We start from the raw sequence: 22,512 nt of genomic DNA, 5'->3' as shown, positions 1-22,512 counted from the left end.
TATAGAGTCAGTGAGGCCATCTCTCCTACAGCTAAAGCTTGGCCCAAAACTGGGTCTTGCAACAGGACAATGATCCCAAGCACAGCAACAATTCCACAACAGAATGGTTGAAAAAGAGGAGAAAAGGCCCAGTCAAAGTCCAGACCTCAAATACTGCAGCAGGACCTAAAGAGAGGCGTGCATAAACAAATGCAAACCTCAATGAACTGCAGCAATTTTGTAAGGAAGAGTGGGTCAAAAGTTTTCCACAGTAATATGAGAGACTGATATATTCATGCAGAAAATGACTGCTTCATGTTATTGCTGCCAAAGGTGGTTCTACAAGCTATTGAATCACAGGATGTACTGTACTGGACATTTTTTTTTTCTTTTTCTTTTTTTTTTTTTTTACATGACTGTATATTCATAAGTTGAAAATATTTCAACCTCAGGAAAACTTTTTGCCTCATGATCTGTTGTGAAAGCTTATCAGCTAAGACTATCCCATAGATTGTGGATTCCCGTGGTGCCGCCAACAATCAGAAATGGATAAATAGCTTAGTGTTGCCCTTTGGTGATTCAAATTTGCTTTGGAAGGAAATTGTTCCCTCACCTGCTGCTAGAGGGTTGCAATATGTCCAGAAACTCTTTAGTGACTGTATTTGCGCAAGTGCCACGAGGCAAACACACCATAAGAGATATTCACTGGTCCGGGTGTTCAATGCACTTCCTAAGGGCTCCTCTATAGTTTCACTTCTGTTGTTATATCCATCTACCAGCTAATATTGCTACGCACAAAATAAATAAACACTACAAACAGTTCACTAATGCACCTCATATGTATCCCACTCTTTGGCACAACTGCTGACAAGATTTCTCTCTTGGAGTGCTGGAGGAATCCTTAATTTGTCTTCCCGTATCAAAGACTGAACAGAATATCTCGACCTGCTTTAAACACATCGGCTAACACGTTCCTATCGATGCCACTAAATCTAGTTACTTTCTCTGATTAAGCGATTCTCAGTCTCAATGAGCAGAGACAGCCCTTCCAGTCATCGAGCAGCACTGTGTGAGATGGTAATGCGGGGTGAAATAACTGAGATTGAATATTGATCAGGTGTCTGTGTACAGCCCTGAGGCACCTCAATATAATCATTTCCACACTTGTTCTGCCTCCATCGGGGCACACCTGATGGAGTGATGACAGAGGATGCAACCACGCTGCGCGAGGTGTTATCTGTCATATCTCAGTGCAAGTGTGCACGCGCGCACACACACACAGGTTATGAGAGTACGATTAGATTACATTCAAGTGCTGATCCAAATGCATCGTAACTTAATTGTTTTGATCATCTATATTAGAAAAGGTGTGGAATGGAGATTAAATAGCTGGGGAATGATTGAGTGTTCTGAAATTGAAATGAGTTAGACTCATTTCCATCCACTGAATCTGGCCCTTTTTTTTTTTTTTTTTTAATCTGCAGCACAGTTTAATTGAACTGTGTCAGCAGTGTTAAAAAAAAAAAAGTGATGCTTAGACTGGAAAAGAGAGTGTCTGAGAGGCATATTGATTAGCTGCTCCTGGAGGAAAGGATTCTCCTCATCACACTTCCTGGCAACACCTTCCCACAGGGCATCCATCTTAATGTGATATGACAACCCTCAGCCATATCAAAACTGGATCTGGACATTGATTTTGACATTCAATTTAAACACTGAAAAACACTTTTCCGCTTTCATACGCGCAGGCAGATGTAAGGGTGTTTGTCTTGCTAACAGGGACTCCTGCTGTGGCCTTATACAGGCCTTATACGCCTACTGCCAGTTTCACAAGGTTTCTTACTGTTCCTGTGTAGTATTTCTATGAAACTCTACTTCATCTGCCCACCACAGAAGGTCATAAATAGCTTTAAAGTTTGACCTTTTTAGAGTACAATAAAAAGGTCAACTTTTTGTTTGTCCTCAAAAGCAGCTGAGGATCTGGTGACTTGCTTTTTTAATTTCTGCCTGTAAAAATGTTCACTTTAGATGGCAAATACATCCACAGAGAGCTCCCTGCACTGCTGTTTACTTGCCAGAGAATGTATTGTTTAAGTCAGGATGCTTAAAGGAGGGAATATGGTTTCAGCAATTGGCTCAGACTAGAGGAGGCAATATAAAGTCAGAAGACGAGAGGTTTGGCAGCAAAAACCAGCAGACCAGCTTAATAGGTGCAGATACCGAGGGCTATGAGGCTTAAAGACACAACCAAGGCGGGTGTGCTCATGCACAATTTAAGAGACAATGATGTAAAAGTAAGAAAGCCGATGCAAATTTAGATATTTATATATATATATATATATATATATATATATATATATATCATAGAAAAAATGGGAGTACTTGAAAGCTAATATTGCCCACTGTGAAAGAAAAAATCTTGTAGCTATTTTGCATAATTGTCCAACAGTCTCTAACACTGGCTCGATTAAGTTTGACCCCATTTTCAAATCTTTCAGGTGCAAAATGTTTCAGGAGTGTTTTTTTATGTACTGTGCTTTTCAAATCTTTCCTACAGCATTTCAGAGGGGTTCAGATCTGGGTTTTGACGAGGCCATTAAAGAAACTCCATTTCTTCCTTTCTGGGCCTTTTCTTGGCATATTTGTTTGTGTGCTCAGGATCATTATTATCTTGGAAAATCCACTTCCATTTTCACTGAAAATTTCAGACAGATGCCTTCACATTATCATCAAGCACTCTTTGACAATAATGCAGGATTAATAATTGAATAACTGAGTGTAAGCTGCCCAGTCCCTGAGGCACCAAACAACCTCAATCCATAATTTTCCCACCATCATTTTTATAGTTTAGGTCAGGGCCTAATATTTCTGCTTTTACTGTAGGTAAAAGCAGTCTTTTTTCACATTATTTCAAAACACCTGATCATCCACCTTAATGTCCATTCTATATGTTCTTTTTGGACAGCAAAGGCTTTTTTTTCTCATGCATGTGAAATTTGTGCAGTATCTATAGATGCATCCATCACTGGCCTGTCCTCATGCTGGAAAATCATTTGAAACCTGAGCCATTTGCAGAAGAGTTTTCTCACTGCAGAATAAGTTATTTCCATTTTTCTGAAGGCCTCAGAGAGCTCTATAGATCTTGGCAGGATGGCACCACACTGCAAAATCAGCCCCACAAAAAAAAGAAGCCAAATATTCTTAAATGTAATTAAATTGTCCTGTAACAAGCAAAAAGTAAAAAAAAAGAAAAAGAACCTGCCAATAGGGAAAGCCACTTTTTAATGGGCTATAATTCTTAAACTTAGCTTAAAAATCTAGACATTGAGAGATCAAAATGGGCCCTAAAGCTAGAAAAAGATGCCAAAATGGAAGCAAGTTGTGCTTCTTATAAGCAATGAAACTGCAAATGATTGAGCTGACTTTAATACTTCTTATATAAATGATCCATACTTCAAGGGTTTGTCATTCACCTCCTCACCAGTGTAGTGGAGCTGCCATGTGGGGGAAAAAACACTGTTTTATCAACTGAACCACAGCCACCTGATTTTTACATGTCCATCGGGTTTTAGTTAAAGCACCGTGACTGAATTTCAAATTGTAAGTTACTTGCATTATGCTTGGATAGTATACTTATCTACCTGTTTAGGATCAGCGCCATTGTCTTTGGTAACACACAGACATCAGTGACAAGTCTCTGATAATAATCAGTGCAAATGAGACAGTACCTGTCTCTGGACTTATTAAAAAGAACAGGTATGTGGTAGACAGATTCTGGCAGCGCCTAAAGTTGCTGTACTTAATTTTGCCTGGGAACCTAGAGACGTTAGATGCTGAAAAGATTTCAGAAACATTATAAGAAAGAGATGTAGTAATCCAAGAGTCCTGAAGCTTTGAATCTCCAGCATCGCTTGCTCTCCGATTTTATTCCGTTGTTAGGTGGTTTCTAGGCAACATGATGGCATCATAATACATCGTGCATAATTCAGGTTTTGCGGATATCAGTTAGATGTTATTGTCATCGAATTAAAAAGATACAGCGCTTTAACAAAGTGCTGAACTTGCACAAATGCAACAAATGGGTCATTTTAGCCCGTTGGGAGGTGGTTGCTAGGCAACGCGATGACTTCATAGCATCTGATAAGAACCTTCGGGGGCCCTGGATGTACCAGTGTGCCAAGTTTGGTTGCTCAACTGCTGCTCACGTAGGTGCAGTGGACGGACAGAGATGCAGAGAGATTTTTTTTTAGTATTATGGTAAGGAAAGGATGGTGGCAGAAATACAGCTTAGGGAAAAAAGTTTGTTTTCGGGGCAAAGTCAGCAAATGTTTTAAGCATTTCAAAACATCAAGTTAAATGAGTGTCCAGAGGTCTTTCAGGATGGCTGCCGAGTGGCCAGACTTTCTTTTAGAAGGATTTTGATCATATGTTTTGCTGTCCAACTAAACTGTTCTGTCGAGTTGATACTGCTGATACTTGTGATTTGAAAATAAATGTGTTTACACTGCCCCGGTATTTGGAATAATAATGTGACTCATCAAACGCCAAGTGTTACTGGCCAGTCTCTTGTAGTTAGAAAAAAAAGTGTCTATTTTAGCCAAATTAAATGATCTATTCATGAATGTGAGCTGCACACACTGCTTATGAAAAGACCACACAATAGCATGTAATTTGACTTTATATCCCACATTCAAACAAGCAACAACAGTAATATTATAGCTCATTTTCTGACCTTGGAAAATACTCTTTAGAAAACCCTGCCCTGAGGTCCATTAAAGGCCGTTCTGGAGCTTCTGATTGCATCACATGATCTTTATCAGCAGATACAGTTGGTCCAGTTGTCATGGAAATACAACTCCTCTAACACCCATTTGCTCCTGAGGAGACTGGGGGTTTCTTGTTCGCATCTGGGCATGCTCAGTCAGCAGATGAAGACTGCACGATGCCGCTGAAAGCTCCAGAACAGCAAATTGATAAATAAGTTGTATCCTGACTCATTAATGAAGCACAATGTCAGAGTGTCTGAACATGTTCATGTGAGTGTTTTTGCAGTGCTGCATGTGCTTCTCCAGCCCCCCCCTCCACCATTCCTGACAGCTACAAAGGTCCCTTTCAACAAGGTTGCCACAGTGTTTGGGCATCTGTCCCACACAAGGAGGAGTGATTCGGTTCATTTCGCTCTCAGCTACGGCAGCTATCATACCATGACTTTGCTAAAAACCAGCACAAAAGGAGTGTGATTAAATTGCCTTGTAGTAACATATACCAAGGTGGGAGATAAACAAATCTGCAGAACTAAAGATGTGAGGAAGAAGTCAGACACACACACAACCTTCGGTTTCTCACTAATGTGATTAAGTGGGACTTTTTGGCAGGTGCGTGCATTATATAAGCTAGCCTTGATGATATGTAAAAAAAATAATGCGATTATGACTACACAGCTGTGAAGATGGGATTCCGTATTTCATGCCGGAAAAAAAAAAAGCTAAAGGTGAAGTACATAAATTGTGCAAAGAAGTCTTTTTGCTGTACTTTTGGCTGTGTTCAAAGTGCCACTGGCTGATGCGTTCATGGTAGAATTTAACATGATTAATATCCTGGAAGTTAAATTGTTAATTAACATGATTCAAAGCTTTTAAAAAGCTTTACTTTTACAGTGCAATTCCTCGGTGTTGCTCATGTAAAATATGACTTTTAAACACTCGGGGAGGGGGGGGGGGTGCATCTCAATCTGTGTGTTCAGGAGGGTAATGGGCTTCGCAAAGAAGAACGCAGGGGGAAAAAAAGCTGCAGATGCTTGAGATACAGTAATTAAACCTTTTCTCACCTGATACTCGGATGCTTGGCATACACTGATCAATGAGCCACTACACTGTGGCATTCACATTTCATCTGCACCAGAATGAAAAGCAGAAGCAGAATTACTTTTTAGCAAAGAATAAAGTGTATTTAATACAAGTTTGGTGCATCAGGCTCACACACCATTACCTTCCTTCCCAAGGTTGGTTCCTTTTATTTTGAAACCAATAATTAGACTTTGTGATGTGGCACTTTCTTGTTCTGAATTAGATGAGATCATTAATAACATAAATGTCCCCGAATAAAGCCTGAGAGCCGGTTAGCATCGAAGACAAGCTTTGAACCAAATGTTAACGTCAGCAGCCATTTTATCAGGTACACCTGTTCAACTAATCAGCCAATCACATGACAGAAACTCAACATATTTAGGCATGTAAATATGGTCAAGATGACCTGTTGAATTTTAAACTGAGCATCAGAATGGAGAAGAAAGTGTGTGTGGTTGTTGGTGCCAGACGGGCTGGTCTGAGTATTTCAGAAATTGCTGATTTACTGGGATGTTCTTGCAAAAACCATCTCTAGGGTTTACAGAGCATGGTCTGAAAAAGAGAAAACATCCAGTGAGTGGCAGTTCTCCCTGTTGATGGCAGCGTTCACATGGCCTCCCCAAAACTGGAAAACCTTTAGTCGACTGTTCTGATGATTCTCGATTTCTGCTGCAACATTCAAATAGTAGATTTAAATTTTGTATAAAAAAAAACATGAAAGTATGGATCCATCCTGCCTCATACCAACAGTTCATGCTGCTGGTTGCTGTGTAATGTTTGGGGGGGTATTTTAGTAGCACACTTTGGGCCCCTTAGTATCAACCAAGCATGTTTACACTCCACAGTCTGTTAAGTATTGTTGCTGACCATGTCCATCCCACAGTGTATCCATCTTCTAATGGCTCCTTCCAGCAGGATGACTCACCATGTCACGAAGCTCAGATCATCACAAATTAGTTTCTTGAACATGACGATGAGTTCGCTGCACTCAGATGGCCTCCACAGTCACCAGACCTCAATCCAACAGAGAACCTTTAGTATGTGGTGGAATGGTAATGCAGTTGTAAAGGCTAACAATGACCATGACACTATTTTCCTGGTTCAGTGAAAACAGAAACCAGTTTAACAGTAATCATATTAGTAAGCTACAGCTTCAGTTACTAATTTGTATATTTTTTTGTACCTAAAAGAAGAACTTAAAAGATATGTTTAGTTATTAATAACCAAATTAGCTGATTGACAAAAAAATTGCCAAATAACTGTTAATCGATTTAAGTCATCGTGTAAAAGTATTGCATGTTTCCAGCTTCACAAAATGAGATTTGTGCTTTCTTCCTTTTATTTCTTTAATAGCTCTATAATATATATTGTTGATCATGTTAATGATTTCAATGTTTTGACTGTTAGTTGGACAGTTAATTCCAACAGCCACTGAGGCCAATTTATATATTCAGTAATTTTATTTTTTGATGCTTTTTGTAAGTATAGCTAAATGTTTTTATTACATAAGTGCAGAATGTTTTTAACAGAGTATTTCTACAGTACAGCTATTAGTACTTCCACTTAATTAAATGATCTGAATGCTGGCACTGGTTAAAAAAAAAAAATGTCCCCATAAGTCGCCCTTTTCACAGCGCACACTCCGCTCTTCTTTCCGAGCACCTTGAAGCACTATCAATATATATAGCTCAGATAAATATTCTAGCTAAAAATGGGTGACATGCAATTAGCTCTTGTGGGATTCTGTCTTTAAAGTGGAGCCACTTGGGTGACTTATGGTTGGCCTGAGAAGCGCTCTCCTTCAACTTAACCCCACGGCACGTTCCTCTGACTGAGGAGGCAGCGGATCGAGAGCAATTCTGCGAGTTCGGTGTCTGGGCCATCATAATCCTTCTTGCCGTTGCTTCAACTGGCCTCCAATTTGATCTCAGTTTGTGTGGTAATAACAGAAACATTCTCATTCAATTACAACCAATCAGCTCTGTTAGATCACAACAAAGGGCAGACATCATGACATCATTTGTTTGTCTCTACTAAGTGGAGGCCATTGCTGTCTAATATGGAGTTTCCGATTACAGGAAAAAGGATAAAATAATAATGTTAATTTTCCTCACACAAACTAGATAAGAAAACAAATAAAAAGCAGCGTGTATCATCCATTAAAAAGGGACAAAAATGGGATTCATGTTGTACTTGAGCACTTCAAAGATTTTTATTTAACTGCAGTATGTGTCAATGACTCTCTTGTCCCCCTCCATGAAGACACCACATGAAAAAGCGAGAGTACTATCATGTGATGTCTGTTTCTCTAAGTTAGGTGACGCACGTGTGACGTCACTGGCTATTTAATGGGTGCCTTTGACAGTTTGGTGGGGAAAGCTTTTTCAAGTGCTCTCCACGCCAGAGGCAATAACATCTCGTTCCGGAGGCTGGCATGATCCCTCCAATTGTGGAGAACCACAGGGAAGTTTCCCACTGCCTCGTAATGTTATTATTGTTCCTCGATGCTTGTTCAGATCTGTAAGAGTACGTGTACTGGCTTAAACTTTTACACCTTTCACTGCAAAGTTATACCTTGCATTCCCATGTGAACCAGAGGAAAAAAATACTGTGCTGTGCCTAGACTGTGCAACCTTTGTGTCTTGATTCATGTGTGCTGGGAGCTTAGTTCCTGCACATGAGATCTTGAATTATCGTCAGAGTCAGTAAATCCAGGTTGAGCTACAGGCTGACACACCTTCAGGAACAAGATGCTTTTCCTCTTGAGTGTCACATCGGGGCCATTCAGCTTCATTAAGATTGTAAACAGTGGCCCCACCGTGCTCTTTAATTAGCTAATTACTAACTGGGTGCATTCAATTTAGCTCCTCAACCGCGGATTAAGGCAACCTGCTTTGTTTTGTTTTTCCCTTCTTTTTTTTTGGAGGGGGGGGCTGGCTATGTTCTGAGTCAGACTGCAAGGCAATGATAGTGCAATGCAGCTGAGGGAAATCTCAGTGCACTGCACTTTATGATTGTTGAAAGGGGACCGTGTTGGATACCAGGTCGGGCAGAGCAGCACAAATTCTGCATGACAGTAAAAACCCAAACAAAAGAAAGACAGCGATCTGAGTTTCTAATCGGATTTAACTGCAATGTAGTTTTATGTTTAAAATAAGATCTAATTCCAGGACTTAACAGCAGATAATCATTACACATACACTATATTGCCAAAAGTATTCACTTATTCGTCCAAATCATTAAATTCAGGTGTTCCAATCAATTCCAGCTGGGAAATTTCCCAAGCACAACTCAGCAGAACAGCTTTGGGATGAATTAGAGCAGAGACTGTGAGCCAGGCCTTCTCGTCCCACATCAGTCTCTGACCTTACAAATGCGCTCCTGGAAGAATGGTCAAAAATTCCCATAAACACTCCTAAACCTTGTGGAAAGGCTTCTCTGAAGAGTTGAAGCTGTTATCGCTGCAAAGGGTGGGTCGTCATCACATTAAACCCTATGGATTATGAATGGGATGTCACTCAAGTTCATATGTGTATGAAGGCAGATGAGCGAATACTTTTGGCAGTATATTGTTTTTAATGAATTAAGACAAAAAACAAACCAAACTGTTGTTCCACCTGAAGGCAATGAATGGTACTGCTGCTGCTTTTAATAGCTACTTATTGTTCTGCAGTTCTAAAACACGGTTAAAAATAAAGATAGCAAAAAAGTAAGATATAAACTTTACTGATTCCAACAATAAAAAAGGCATTATATTTCTAGAGAAAACAAAAAGAAGCTGCAAACAGAATCAAGTCTCTATCAGTGCTCAGCAGAAGAACTGTACCAGCTATCAAAACTTACTTTGATAGTTTAACCTGATAACTCTTGTGCAATCCCTTAATGTCCCAAGGCCCACTCACAGGCTATAATGGCTATAATGATTTTAATGACTAGAATAAATACCCTTTTAGATGCAATGTTGGCAGTGTTGAACCAGCTTGGGAGCAAGTAAAGAATAATTAAACACAATTCAAACAAGGCTTACTTGCAAATCTTATATATGGCCAACAAGTAGTAATGAAAGAAAATGAAGCCGCCAGCAGGAAAAAAAAAAGAAAAATGACGCAAGGAGTAAAGTTATCTCTGCTGAGAATCTATATCTCCCAGAGACTGCCAGAGGGTTTAGACAGTCTCAAAAACCTAGAGAATCACTTCCTCCCCGTGCACGGTGCTCAGGTCTGCAGGATCTTCTAGAAATGGTGGTGCTATTTTCCAAGAGAGCTGAGATGCTTTTATACATGTTCAACTGCTCCTGAGCAGATTAGGTTTGCAGCACAAGTAATAGCACTGTTACCTATGCTGCAAACCTGGTAGCAATACACTCCAGTAAGCAGTGAGCCACCTCTGTAATACTGAAAACCCAAGGTTAAAGCTGCAGTTACCCCACTAACCCAAATCCTGCTTTGTTGTACAGGCCTCTGGAGAAGCTTTGTTCTTCGTGTGAGGATACAGAGAATGTCCTCCCTCAGGAAAAAGACCGCACAGGTCTTTGGTTCAGGCTGTTATTATATTCTATAGTTTAATGATGTCTAACAGTCGTCTGAAGAAGTGCATGTAAGGTGGCCATCAGGGTTGGTACCTTTAGATTTGGAATTAGCACTTTGTCTTCTCTAAAACCCCAAACATTTTACCACCAGGAACTGAAGTAAAAGCTTGTTGTGGTATACTTATATAAATTATTAAATCTATCCATATTGTTCTGTCTACCCTGTGACTTTTCCAGTGAACTTGGACAAAGAAAAAAAAAAAAAATTGACACAAATTTAAAAGATTACTAGTGTAACACTTGTGATTATTATTGTTTGAGGTGAGAAGGTCAGGTGCTCCGCATGGTCTGCTTTCTCCTAAAAGATGAAAGGCAGTAACAACAGCGGCTGCAGAAGCAGCAGAGTCTGATGTAGCCTTCCAGATGTGTGATACAATCTGGAGATTAAATCTTTAAACGTCTCTTATAAAGGAAATGGAGCACGTATCACGCAGCGATCTCTCTAAACTGTGTCTTTTAAATGATATCAATTGGTCTGGTTTTCAGTGATGAACTACTGTATGGAATGAAAGCACATTGTTGGTGCCTACGATGCTTCCTGTGCCTATAAAAACACAAGGTCAGTCAAATTTATTGGACAGATAATGGTAGCATGGTACCATGGTAGCAGCTGCTTTAAATCAAATCAGAAAAGGGGAGCTGCACTAGCTGAGCTTCTATCCATAAAGCTGCATGCTTTTTTCTTATAAGGTACAACTTTAGATATATTCATTTTCACAGACGGCCAGAGACTGTAGCATAAAGACCAAAAGACCAATGACCTTTGACTGTCACTTGTTTATTGCCAAGTAAAGAACACGTGTGAGTATAACCATGAAGGGTTTCATCTCTGAAGTCCATGGGTGGAACTAGTTGATTGATCTTTCTCTTAATCTCAATATCGTGAGGCAGAGCTGTCACAGCAGGTCGACAGAATGGATTTGAGCTGTTCTGCAAAAGCTAACATCATCAAGAGTATAAAATACAAAAAAAACACAGCTTCTGGATGCCATCTTCTCTTGACTTTCAGGATTAACAGAGGTCACAGCAGCACTGTCAGTATCTGAGCTCTGAGTCACTATTTGTCTCCCTCTATTGGCTAAATTATCCAAATATGATGAATTAAAGGACTTTGTGATCCCACAAAATCTTAACAGCCCCAGAGTAAAGTAAATGAATCGGTTTAGCATTCATTTTTGCACTTTTGTACGTCTCCTCCTGCTACTGAGGCTTTACCATGAAGGCCACACATGAATATACTGCCTGGTTGAAGCCAACCTCAACTATTTTGGGTGTGAATAAAATGTACAGCAACTTTCTGCAATGTGGAGTATAAAACAGCATGAAACAGAATTATTTAAATAAAGTACAATCACCCCAAACCTAGTGTTTATGATTGCTCCCATGAAGCAGAAAGAAAAAAAAACAATGCTGTTATCAATAATCCTTTAATATATGAAAGAGGCATGTATTAACAGAATATACAGTGTAACAGACCACGTCCCACAGTTTTCATTTACATTTCTTTACAAGGCGACCCCCTCAGAGCAGGCAGGCTGATTGTTTTCTGCTGTAATCCAGAAAACTTATAACATAAAAGAAAAAAAACAAAACAAGGAGCTCGAGAAAAATCACAAACTATCTTTGTAGTGGTTTATGTGCAGCTGAAGGATAAACAACTGTCTTCATAGATGTAAACTCCGTAAAAACCTACCAAATGCATTTCTATACCAGCTCAATTGCACTAGCTGATCAAATGTGTTTGATTTGGAAACATCAGTACTAACACGCGTAGTATTGCTGTTCACATGCTCATAAAACGAGCCGCTTAGGCTGCGTCTCTGTGCTCCGATGTGACATGAGCGTATGCACATGATGAGGTAAGAGGTACAAATGTCTGATGTGCTGCTCATTTTTGTTCAACAACATGCTCACAGGACGTTTCATCAGGCACACTGCCAGCCACTCTCTATTATACATATAAAGCAAGCCTTAAAAGATTCAGTCAAATCATTCAAACGCTTTAAATGAGGAATCAATAATGGTTTATTCTAACCTGAACAGAGGGGATTATTTTTAACGATATTATAAAAGGAAAATAAAAATCTATCATCCACATGTTCAGCTGCTGAACAGAGCATATCCAGGTTGTAATTAAAAGTTTTTGTGATTGCATATAAATGTAGGTCTGCACGCACACCTGGAAACTGAAGAAAGGGAATGCTCATGCGCTTCCATGCTCGCTACAACACATTTAAAAATGTTAAAGAAAAAAATTTCTAAAAAAAAAAAAAAAAAACTCCTCTAAGTACTCTAGATTCACATTCCTTATCTCAATTCATGTTGTGCATTGCACTGCATCAGAATAAAGGGAAGTACAAACTGAATGTGGGGCAGTAGGTCCATGCTGATAAAGACTTGTACATTCATGGTATGTATAAGGCTCCTCCTCGGGAATGATTTAAGCACCCACAGGGGGAAGCAGAGAAATTAAGAAGGTGTTTCTTGATGCAAGGCCATTACGATAAAGCACACAGCATAATTAGCATCGTTCTCTCCCTCCTGCTTTACCCTACATTAAAGGAATACAAAAGCAGAATTAGCCAAAGCCGTTAAAACAAACACACTCGAGCAAGTCACCTCTGTAGAGTCTGCATATTAAAATCCTGCCAGGCAGCTACTGCAAATTATTATGGCATTATTATCCTTATTACCAAGGTGACTGTCTTGGCACATCCATTCAAACATACTGCTGGCTGCAGAGCACAGCCCTGTAGTGCAGGAGAACCGACACTCACAGGCCTCCACCTGCATTCAGCCACACCCTCACCATAACTCAAACGGCTGCAGCCCCCCCCCCCCATGTCATCAAATACAACACAGCATCTGCTCCTATCCATAAGCAAGCTCATGTTTTTTGTTCTTTTGATGGAACAGTGTGTTTAAGACCCTGAGCAAAGATTTTCCGATTCAGAGTGATTTAAAAAAATAAAATAAAAACACTTCACAGATCTGTTAATCTTTCTCTTTTGCTAAGTAGTGACATATCTGTTTCAACCCACAAATGTATGGAGGGGAAGGAAAAGAAACAAAAACAATACACACACACACACACACACGCTAGTTTGACGTAACTGACTGAACAGTAAGTGAAATCAAAGAAGCCCACACAAACCAAGGATGAAAAATAACCCCACGTCACATCATGAAAATGTAACTCCAGGTGAGAATTAACTGCAAGTTCATCCTGTAAATGGCTCCATATTTATTCTAAATGAAATCTGTTTTCTGAGATTACTGGAAGCTGTTTCTCACTGATTACACCTAAAGTGCTGATATAAACGAGCTTCTCCTATAGAAACATCTATTTGAGCCGGGAGAAGTCATTAAGGCTCCGTCGCTCTTGTGCAGACGCATTGTTCTCCACGGGCAATATTTTCTACTTGTGCATTCACGACACCTAAATTCAAATGACTCGTTTTGTCGTGCGTTCCTCTTTTGTCAAAAGAGCCCAATGTTTAAAAATACATCAAAATGACAGGCTCTGAAACAGGTGTGCTCTGATCAGGTAGAATATTTTTGAAGGAGGAAGCGTGTGGGCGAAAAGCGTGTCATGTGACATGTATGCACGGCAGACGATCTGAAGGTGGCGTTGCTGAAAGGACTCCTGTGTGTATGTATTCTGCAGACCGACTCGGAGAGAAGCAGGCAAAGTTTTGCTGCACTGTTCACAGAATATTAATGCTAGTCATCTTTCAGCTAGTCTGCGTTGCGATTCCAAACATGTTTTCTCATTTTTGATAGTGTGTGCATGTGTGTATAAGTGTGCATATATGGGCCTGTGTGTAGTCAAGTAAATCCCTTCCTAATCTTGCTTGTGCTATGTATCCGAATGACACCGTCACAGCCAGAAACAGCTGTTGTAGTTAAATGTGTTGAATAATATACAGAATTACCAAGTGAAGCCAGTTATAGCAGAAGTAAATTCACTTCAAGATGAAAAGCACTGAGGGTGAATTTTTATAATGAAAAACAAAAGGATGACAATCAACTGAGTACAATGTGTAAACTTTAGCATGAAAAATAACAAGAATACTTCCTCAGCCTTTTTTTTAAACTACAAATGTCATCGTGAGAAGCTTTTTGTTAGCTCAATTACTGTACTAAACATCAATAATCTAGTCAAAGTTAAAGCAGCATTTGTGTTATATTGAGGCTGTCGCTACTATCAAAATGTAACAGCATGTATCTACTAATCTATTTAAAAAAAAAAAAATAAATCCAAAGAAAAAGACAAAAGCGTTACTGTAACATCTTTTAATTGTCATTTGATTTCTAGGTTAGACTGGCACTTCCCACATAGAGGGACAATGAATTCACATTTTGGCCATGGAAATGCCATTTGTTATCGTTTGGCATTCCTAATAACAACAGAATTGCGGCCAGGCAGAAACCTTGGCAGTTAGCTAATGATATTATTTGGTCTCCATTAGGACCGCTAACACTCACAATACGAAGCTAATTTGCAGCTGACTGATGAGTTGGAAGTGAAACAGGTGCCTGTAAAACCTAAACAATGAGCCCAAGAATAGATTTATCTATAAATGACAGGAAATAAATGAAGAATAAAGGACATCTTTAACAATAAACATATGTTCTTTTGCAGAGAGCAAAAAATAAGACAAATGCGGTAACAGAAGTAAGAGGAAAAAAAGGCCCCAAACAAGCAATCCCATGTGCCTGAGGGACGCTCGGAGACAGACAACAATCTGTATCATTAAACCCCTTTCCCTGCATAGCACACTCTTACAATCCTTAACCAGTCTATGTCATACAATACACCATCTTTCACTGAATCAACAGATAATGCAATCACCGCAGGGCAAACAGGGTGACTTTCGAGGAACTGTCAGTTTTGTTTCTGCAATGACTTAAGTGTATCTAAACTCAACAGACATAGATGCAAAAAATAAGATATGCTTTTAACTGGCGACAGGAAACACACATTTTTTAGCCAGGCCCTGAGGTATTGGGGGGGGGGGGGGGGGGGGGGGGGGGGGGGGGGGGGGGGGGGGGGGTGAAGAACAGGAAGAACAGGAAGACAAAACTATCGCTGGAACTTAATGGCACTTTCTTACATTTGAAATTAGAAGAGAAATTTCTTAAAATGACTTAAATTTGCGGGCATGACCAGCCAGTGTTCAGTTTGTTTTTTTTGTTTGTTCTTTCCATTTTTTCAGTGGTCATAAAAAAGGTCACAAGGGGGGAAAAAAATGACACGCAGAGGAAACCATGTGTTTCTTAGCCGGCCGGCCAGCCAACCGGCCACTGTCCTCTGGAGGAGGAAGTCAATACAAGCACGTTTTAAAAACGGCTGTTTTTAAGGAGATGTTCAACCTCTTGCTGAGTGGGACAAAGGCTCTGTGATAACATGTTGCTTGAGATAAAAAAAAAAAAAAAGACTTAGTCATTTTTCCTTTGATTTTTTTTTTTTTTGTCTTTCATCCATGGCTTCCAACCTCCCAGCTTTCAGGAGTCCTTGTGCAACTGCGTGCCTTAAATACATTTGTTGAAAGAAAAAAAATAGAAGAAAAAAAAATATGTATGAAGTACGCAGGACTCAGTTCTGTATATTTGGGTTAAAATCCCAGCTGAGTGGTAAACAAAGTTCTGACTGTTTGGTTTGCGTATGAAATATTTCCGTTTTCAAGTGTCACTCCTTATTTCTGCACGTATCACTGTGTGACAGCATGAATGTGTTGCTTAGCTCAGTGGCAAAGTAGACAGAGTTTTGTTGGCTGTCCATCCTCAGCTGGACGGTTGTGTGCTGTGTGAGCTTGGGGCGGGGCTGCCCCACTTCAATTCTCCTGTCACCAGTTGGCTTTGACAGCTTTGATGTCACTCACAAGGTTTTGAGCAAGGCAGATACCAAAAATCTAGAAGGGGGAGGAAAAAAAAAAAAAAGGCCATAGAGGACTTTAAGTCACTGAGGTAAGGCAAATAAGAGAAAGCTCTACAGTTGCACTGCAAGGGTTTACTTGATGGTACATATTCTCACCACTAGATGGAAGCGAAGATATAAAATCAAAATCCAGTTTTAATTAAAGGCCTCATTTCAGATACAGTAGGTGTCTTAGTGTGAGTAATCTCCAAGCACCACCGTCTTACCTGTAAAAGTGCAATTCCAACAAAGATGCCGGCTACAATGATCAGGTTGTCTTGAAGCCACTTCTCAAACTGTCCCACACAGCCCTTGGTATGGATATATTTCTGCCGATCCAGGTCCTTTATCACAAACAACAGATTAGAAAGTGCATTAAAATTTAGAGTGAAGAAACACTTTTTTTTTTTTTTTTTACATCAAATGATCTGCTCTCTGAGAGGAAACTGTCATTGCTCATCATTTAAACAAAAACTGGTGCTCTGTCCTATGACTAATGCTGGACACAAACAAACAACACAGATAGCATTTTGCCCACTGACTCGTTCACTGCTCGTGAGGGCACAAAGACTACATGATAAGCTGAGTCACAGCCTGAGATTACAACATGCCAGTGTCCTCCATTATGGAGAATATCAATGCAGCGTTTTCTGTTCCACTGAGGACACTGCTGGCCTGAACAAACAGACAAAAGCTGTTTCCTGTTGCCGGACAGATGGCTGTTTGTGTTGTCAGATCCAGTAGATGTGTATGTGTTCTATTCAGACACGAAAATAAAAAAAAAATTAAAAAAGGTGTAATTTACTGCTGCAATGACACTAAAAAGGGGCTGAGAGTCAGTGCCTCTATGCAATTCATTCTTTGTTACCCTTCAAGACAAGTGAACCAGGAAAATCTTTTGTTCTTTAACACAACTTGAAAGCAAGTTTTAGACCAATGAAGTAGACAGAGCCACTCGGTAGCCAATAAAATATCAGGAAACACCATGGTGTTCCCTAGCTGTGAACTTCCTCTGAAGCTATTTCAGCCTTCTGCCTTTGTTGTGCTCCTGTCCTTGCCATATCTCCTGCTCTTCCTCTTTCCCACCCTGCTCTCAACACAAGGGGCTACACAGGAACTCACTGCACAGCCCCGATAGTTTCAGCAAAATGTCAATGGCCAGGGCGTTAGCGCACAGAAAATTAATTCATACCAACTCAGTGGCAGGTGGTTCACTGTATTGCAGCTCGCCTAGCAACAGCAATCTTTCTGACTGCAGTGCAGTGAGTTGTAACCACCACACCCACACACACAGAGGAAAAGGGAACGGACTGGCATAACCCACTGAGTCGCCAATTACAGAGTGTAGTAAGGCTGTTCTTGAGGCTATAACTGGAGCCTAATTATCCCTGTTAGAAGAACAATCTGTTATTAAGGCAGGAAGCATACAGAGTAGTCTGAGTGTGCTACTTAACCCACTGTGTTCTCTACATCTAACACTAGCCATATGCTTTTTAGGTATAGATGTTATTTAGTAGGTTTAAAGACAGCTTCCTCCTCACAGAGAATACCATAAAATCTCACATTTGATTGGTTCTCGTTTGCATTTCAAACATGAATTCATTTTGGCTGATAGATCGACAATCAAGTCCAATACAAATGAACCCGACTGCCCTCGACAGCTTAGATTGTTTCAGTCAAATGGGTTTGCAGGCTGTCAGTCAATTCACTCGCTGGAGATATTCTCTTCAGCAACATTGCATCATTTAAAGAAAATTTCTGTCACTTAGAAATCACAGATTTCCTTGACAATTATCTTAAAATTATCTAAAAATTCAAAGAAAGAAAGAATGAAGCAGCCTCTAGAGATCTACAGAAACAGCAGATACCAACCCCTTGGAGCCGAACATCATAACCACACTGCGTGTTGATGACATCCTCCTGCAAAAAAGAAACAAAATCAAGATGAAAATCCTTTACCACATTTATGTCACAATTTTACCAACCGGTCAGAGGATTTGCAATATAGCACTCTGCATGTCTGAGTGACAAGAGGACAAATTAATGTTTTTTTGTTTTTTGTTTTTTTTTAAATGAATTTAGAGAGAAACTTCTTATACTGACACAAATGCCTGGCTACAGATAGCTGCATTAAATGAAGAGATGATTATGCACAGTTGTTCGTACTGCTTAAGAGTGACTCACTGCAGGGTCTTTAACACAACATGAGAAGGGAACGCCACAGCGCTCTCTACTGGGATTCTTGTCAGTGCAGTTGAAGTAGATGTTCAGGTTCCAGTCGTCGGGCCCGTGCGCTCCACAGCATGACCACTGAGACAACAACAACAACAAGCCGAGATTAAAGAGCCGACTCTGGTAAACACATAGCTGTACTTTCTTTGATCTTGTCTTCTGAGCTCTTGAGCGGCTGGCTCAGGTCAGCCTAGGTTGTTAGCTTACTGTTGCAGGTAGTGACTACAGAAAGTAAGAATGGTGAGCACAACTGCCAATCTAATCGCCTTTAGAGTATTTCATGACGAAGCCCAGCGTTTACACACAGTCACTTGATTGAAATACAATCACATTAATCAGAGAAATGATTCCACAATTGCAGCAGCCGAGTCTCTTCATTTCTTCCCATAATTAGGGTGATTCATCATTTTATGAACTCATATGAGCAGCTGCATTTCTAAAGAAGGGAGTGACTTCTTCTTGTGAAGAGAAACTATTTAAGATAAGAGATACAGTCAGTGGGCGTGGACTCACATATTCCTGGGCAAAGTCAATGAGATTCTGCAAGTCGATGTCATCGCGGTAGGCCTTGACATTATTGTTGATGAAAAAGTTAAGCTGGTCTTTGATCCAGTCCTTAAAGACGAAGGCAAGGATCCCAGCAGTCAGCTCCAAGAAGAAGATCAAACCCAGGAACACAGAAAACTGAAAAGTACAAGTAAACAAACACACACACACACACACAAACAGAAAACAATGTACCTGTCACTTCAATCAGGGAACAAGGAGTGCCAAAGAAAATCCTGTGCTTTTTCCTGTTACTTTTTGAAAACAAATGAAAGAACAGCTTTGATGTAATGTTCATGTGCAGGTCAGGTTGTAGGGTCTGTCCTGATTTGCTAAGTGAGCGTGTGGCAATAAAAACCACAGTCCCACAGGTGCTATTGCATAATCCCTTTACAGTAAATGTAGGAGAAGATGCTGATGATAAATGCACAAAAGCCACATTAGCTCCTCACACTGATGCCTGATTTACTGCTGCTAATGGACATCTGGCAGAGTTAATAGCTACTCAGGATCACAGCCAGCAACAAGGCAAGTTTGTCTCTGTCAGTCACATGTTTTTATCAATAAAGCTGAACCCAAATAAATCTCCTTCCTGGTGGCGTTGTGGCTGTGGGTTTTAGAGTCCGTCTCCTCTTTCTAAAAGATGCTGCTGAAGAAAAGAATAGCCTGACACAAAAAAGACGCTTCAGTGGATTAGCATACCTTTCTGATCATTACACTCTGATTAAACAGGACTTGGTTTAGTGTAGAGGTAAGATATGGCAGGTAGTCACTCATAGCATTTGGCTCAGGCGAGTCAAAGTGACACCTGCTACACAGACGGCCTAAGCTCTGGTGTGAAGTGCAGATCTAAGGAGGTGTGAAGTAGTTAAAACGGGGTGTGTGTGTGTGTGCGCACATCAAGCCTAGAGGTGGCTTACAAATTTAAGCAGAAAGGTGTTCTCTCTGAGCGCTCCGATACATCCAGCAAAGCCCAGAATGAACATGACCCCTCCTACGACGATGAAGAGCCATACAGGGTCGAAGCCCCCTAAATCTGTGATGGATGACAGATTGGACAGCACGCCCTGAGGGGGAGAGAAGGAAGACAAAAGCGTAGTTAAAATTCAGACTATAATACTTCCAAAAAAAAAAAAAAAATCAATCCTTACCATCCTTATAACAAGGTCTCAGCAAAATTTCTACCGCTACAAAAACACAGTTAACCTTGAAAAGAGCCTGTGATGTCAAAGAGGAAAAAGTGAGATTTAACGAATGTCAGTCGAGAGGCCGGCTGGGCCCTGTTCACGGATGCAGACTTGTGGCAGGAAAATCCGATAAACTGCAATACTGTTATTTCATTACATTCTTATATATCAATGTGATGTTTTCAAAATAAAATAAAAGAACCTCCCTGGGGTTTTGCTATCAATTTATATGCAACATAGGACTCACTCTATGGCATTTTTTTTTTTTGCCACAGTTATAAAACAAGTAACTTGTCTCACAAGAGGCAAACTTCAGAGCCTTCTGAAAACACACAGACATTTGTCCTTCCACTTTCCTCTCTGAAAGCCACAGTGTGTCCACCATCATCTCGTCAGCCTCTGGTATTTAGAATTATTTACAATGAGATAGACTTCATCTGAAGTCATTCCCATCTCCTAACTATATTTAGGGCCCGAGCACGAACTGTGCGAAGGCCCTATTGTAATTGCTTCGTTTATTATTATTATTATTATTATTATTATTAGGGCCCGAGCACGAACTGTGCGAAGGCCCTATTGTAATTGCTTCGTTTATTATTAGGGCCCGAGCACGAACTGTGCGAAGGCCCTATTGTAATTGCTTCGTTTATTATTATTTTTTTTTTTAGGGCCCGAGCACGAACTGTGCGAAGGCCCTATTGTAATTGCTTCGTTTATTAGGGCCCGAGCACGAACTGTGCGAAGGCCCTATTGTAATTGCTTCGTTTATTATTATTTTTTTTTTTTTTTTTTTTTTTATTATTATTATTATTCAGGCAAATGAATTGGCTTTTTGGGGGCTTTATCATATTCAAAAACTCATGAAACTTTGCACATGCGTCACACCTGGTGAAAATTTAAGTATTTTAATGGGCTCGGGCAAGGGCGCGCCCAAATGGCTCGCTAGCGCCCCCTAAACTGGAGCCCCACCGCTGTGTTTCACGTACATGAATGAAACTTCATACACATGTATATCATGTCCAGGCGCACAAAAAATCCTCTTGGAGCCATGCCCTAAACCCAACAGGAAGTCCGCCATTTTGAATTAATTATGCAAATTTGGCGATTTGCAGCCCTCACACTTTTTCTAATAACTCAGAGGTTTTAGACCTTATCATCTTCATATTTGGGTTGTCTAACCTACACCCCCAGGGGAATCTAAATCTCGAAAATGGTGAGTTTTTGCCAAGGGGGAGGGGTCCTTATGCCCCTTTGAACTTTGATCATTCGCCATGAAATTTTGATTGCCTCTCATTCATACCTACATGATCCAATGTGCATCAAACTTCTCCAGTAGGATGAGGGTGCCCCCCTGAACACATACATATGACAATATTTAATATCAGTCGCAGCGCCACCTAGTGGGAACAGGAAATGTCATATTTTACACTTGGAGGTCCAGCTCCAAGGTGGTTTAGCAGAACCATCTCAAATTTCACCTGGAAAGCCTTAAGAAGTTCGACTTACTGTGTTTTCAAAACTGTGACTTTTTGACAAAAGGGCGTGACCCTTATGGGACGGCAAAGTTCGATGATTCGCCATGAACACAAAAATGGCTGTAACTCCAAGCCAACTTGCCCAATCTGGCTCAAACTTCTGTGGTGTGATAAGCATGCTGCCCTGAACACACTCATATGCATAAAGTCCATAAACGGTAGAGCGCCGCCTAGTGGCAGCTCCGAATATCTTAAAATAGCATGTTTTTTGAGTAGCCCCGGAGCTACGTTTTATCTACATGTATGAAAATGTACAGGCTCATGTAACATCCTAAGACGTACAAAAAAGTCTCTTGGACCCATACCCCAAACCCTACAGGAAGTCGGCCATCTTCAATTGAAGGTGTCAATTTTTGCGATTTCCACGCCTGCTATTTGAACGAACTTGTCCTAGGGCATTTGACCCAGTGAGACCAAATTTGCTCCACATCATCTAGACAAGAAGCCCATCAAATATTGTGGAAATCTTTACAAAATATTAAATGGCCTTATCACACCAGGCCATTGAAGTTGGCCTTCGTTTTTCTCCCTCACCACCAAAATTGTTTGTGCACTTGTTCGCACATGCTTTGTCTGATCAGGCTGAAAATTTAATCACTCATGTACACACCCAGGCTGAATCCATAACTACAGATTCAAGACTGTAGGCGCAATAGCGCCCCCTACAGAAGCAAATGAA

The 22,512-nt window shown here is 40.3% G+C and overlaps 1 protein-coding gene across 1 annotated transcript in view; it reads right to left on the bottom strand.

Moving 5' to 3' along the window:
• Positions 1–15,874: 15,874 nt before the first annotated feature.
• Positions 15,875–22,512, bottom strand: part of tspan17 (tetraspanin 17) — a 30,028-nt gene continuing 23,390 nt past the window's right edge. Inside the window, exons 3-8 of the mRNA XM_030739108.1 lie at positions 20,032–20,178; positions 19,079–19,249; positions 18,518–18,643; positions 18,206–18,253; positions 16,561–16,677; positions 15,875–16,328 (exon numbers count right to left, since the gene is read on the bottom strand). Of these exons, the coding sequence (XP_030594968.1) occupies positions 16,263–16,328; positions 16,561–16,677; positions 18,206–18,253; positions 18,518–18,643; positions 19,079–19,249; positions 20,032–20,178 (675 nt within the window). The 3' untranslated portion in view covers positions 15,875–16,262. The remainder of the gene's footprint in view (positions 16,329–16,560; positions 16,678–18,205; positions 18,254–18,517; positions 18,644–19,078; positions 19,250–20,031; positions 20,179–22,512) is intronic.

The sequence above is a fragment of the Archocentrus centrarchus genome, chromosome 10 (genome assembly GCF_007364275.1).
Source record: "Archocentrus centrarchus isolate MPI-CPG fArcCen1 chromosome 10, fArcCen1, whole genome shotgun sequence".
NCBI classification, from domain to species: Eukaryota; Metazoa; Chordata; class Actinopteri; order Cichliformes; family Cichlidae; genus Archocentrus; species Archocentrus centrarchus.
Note: the sequence above shows the minus strand (reverse complement) of the source record. Positions and strands in the feature narration are given on the sequence as shown.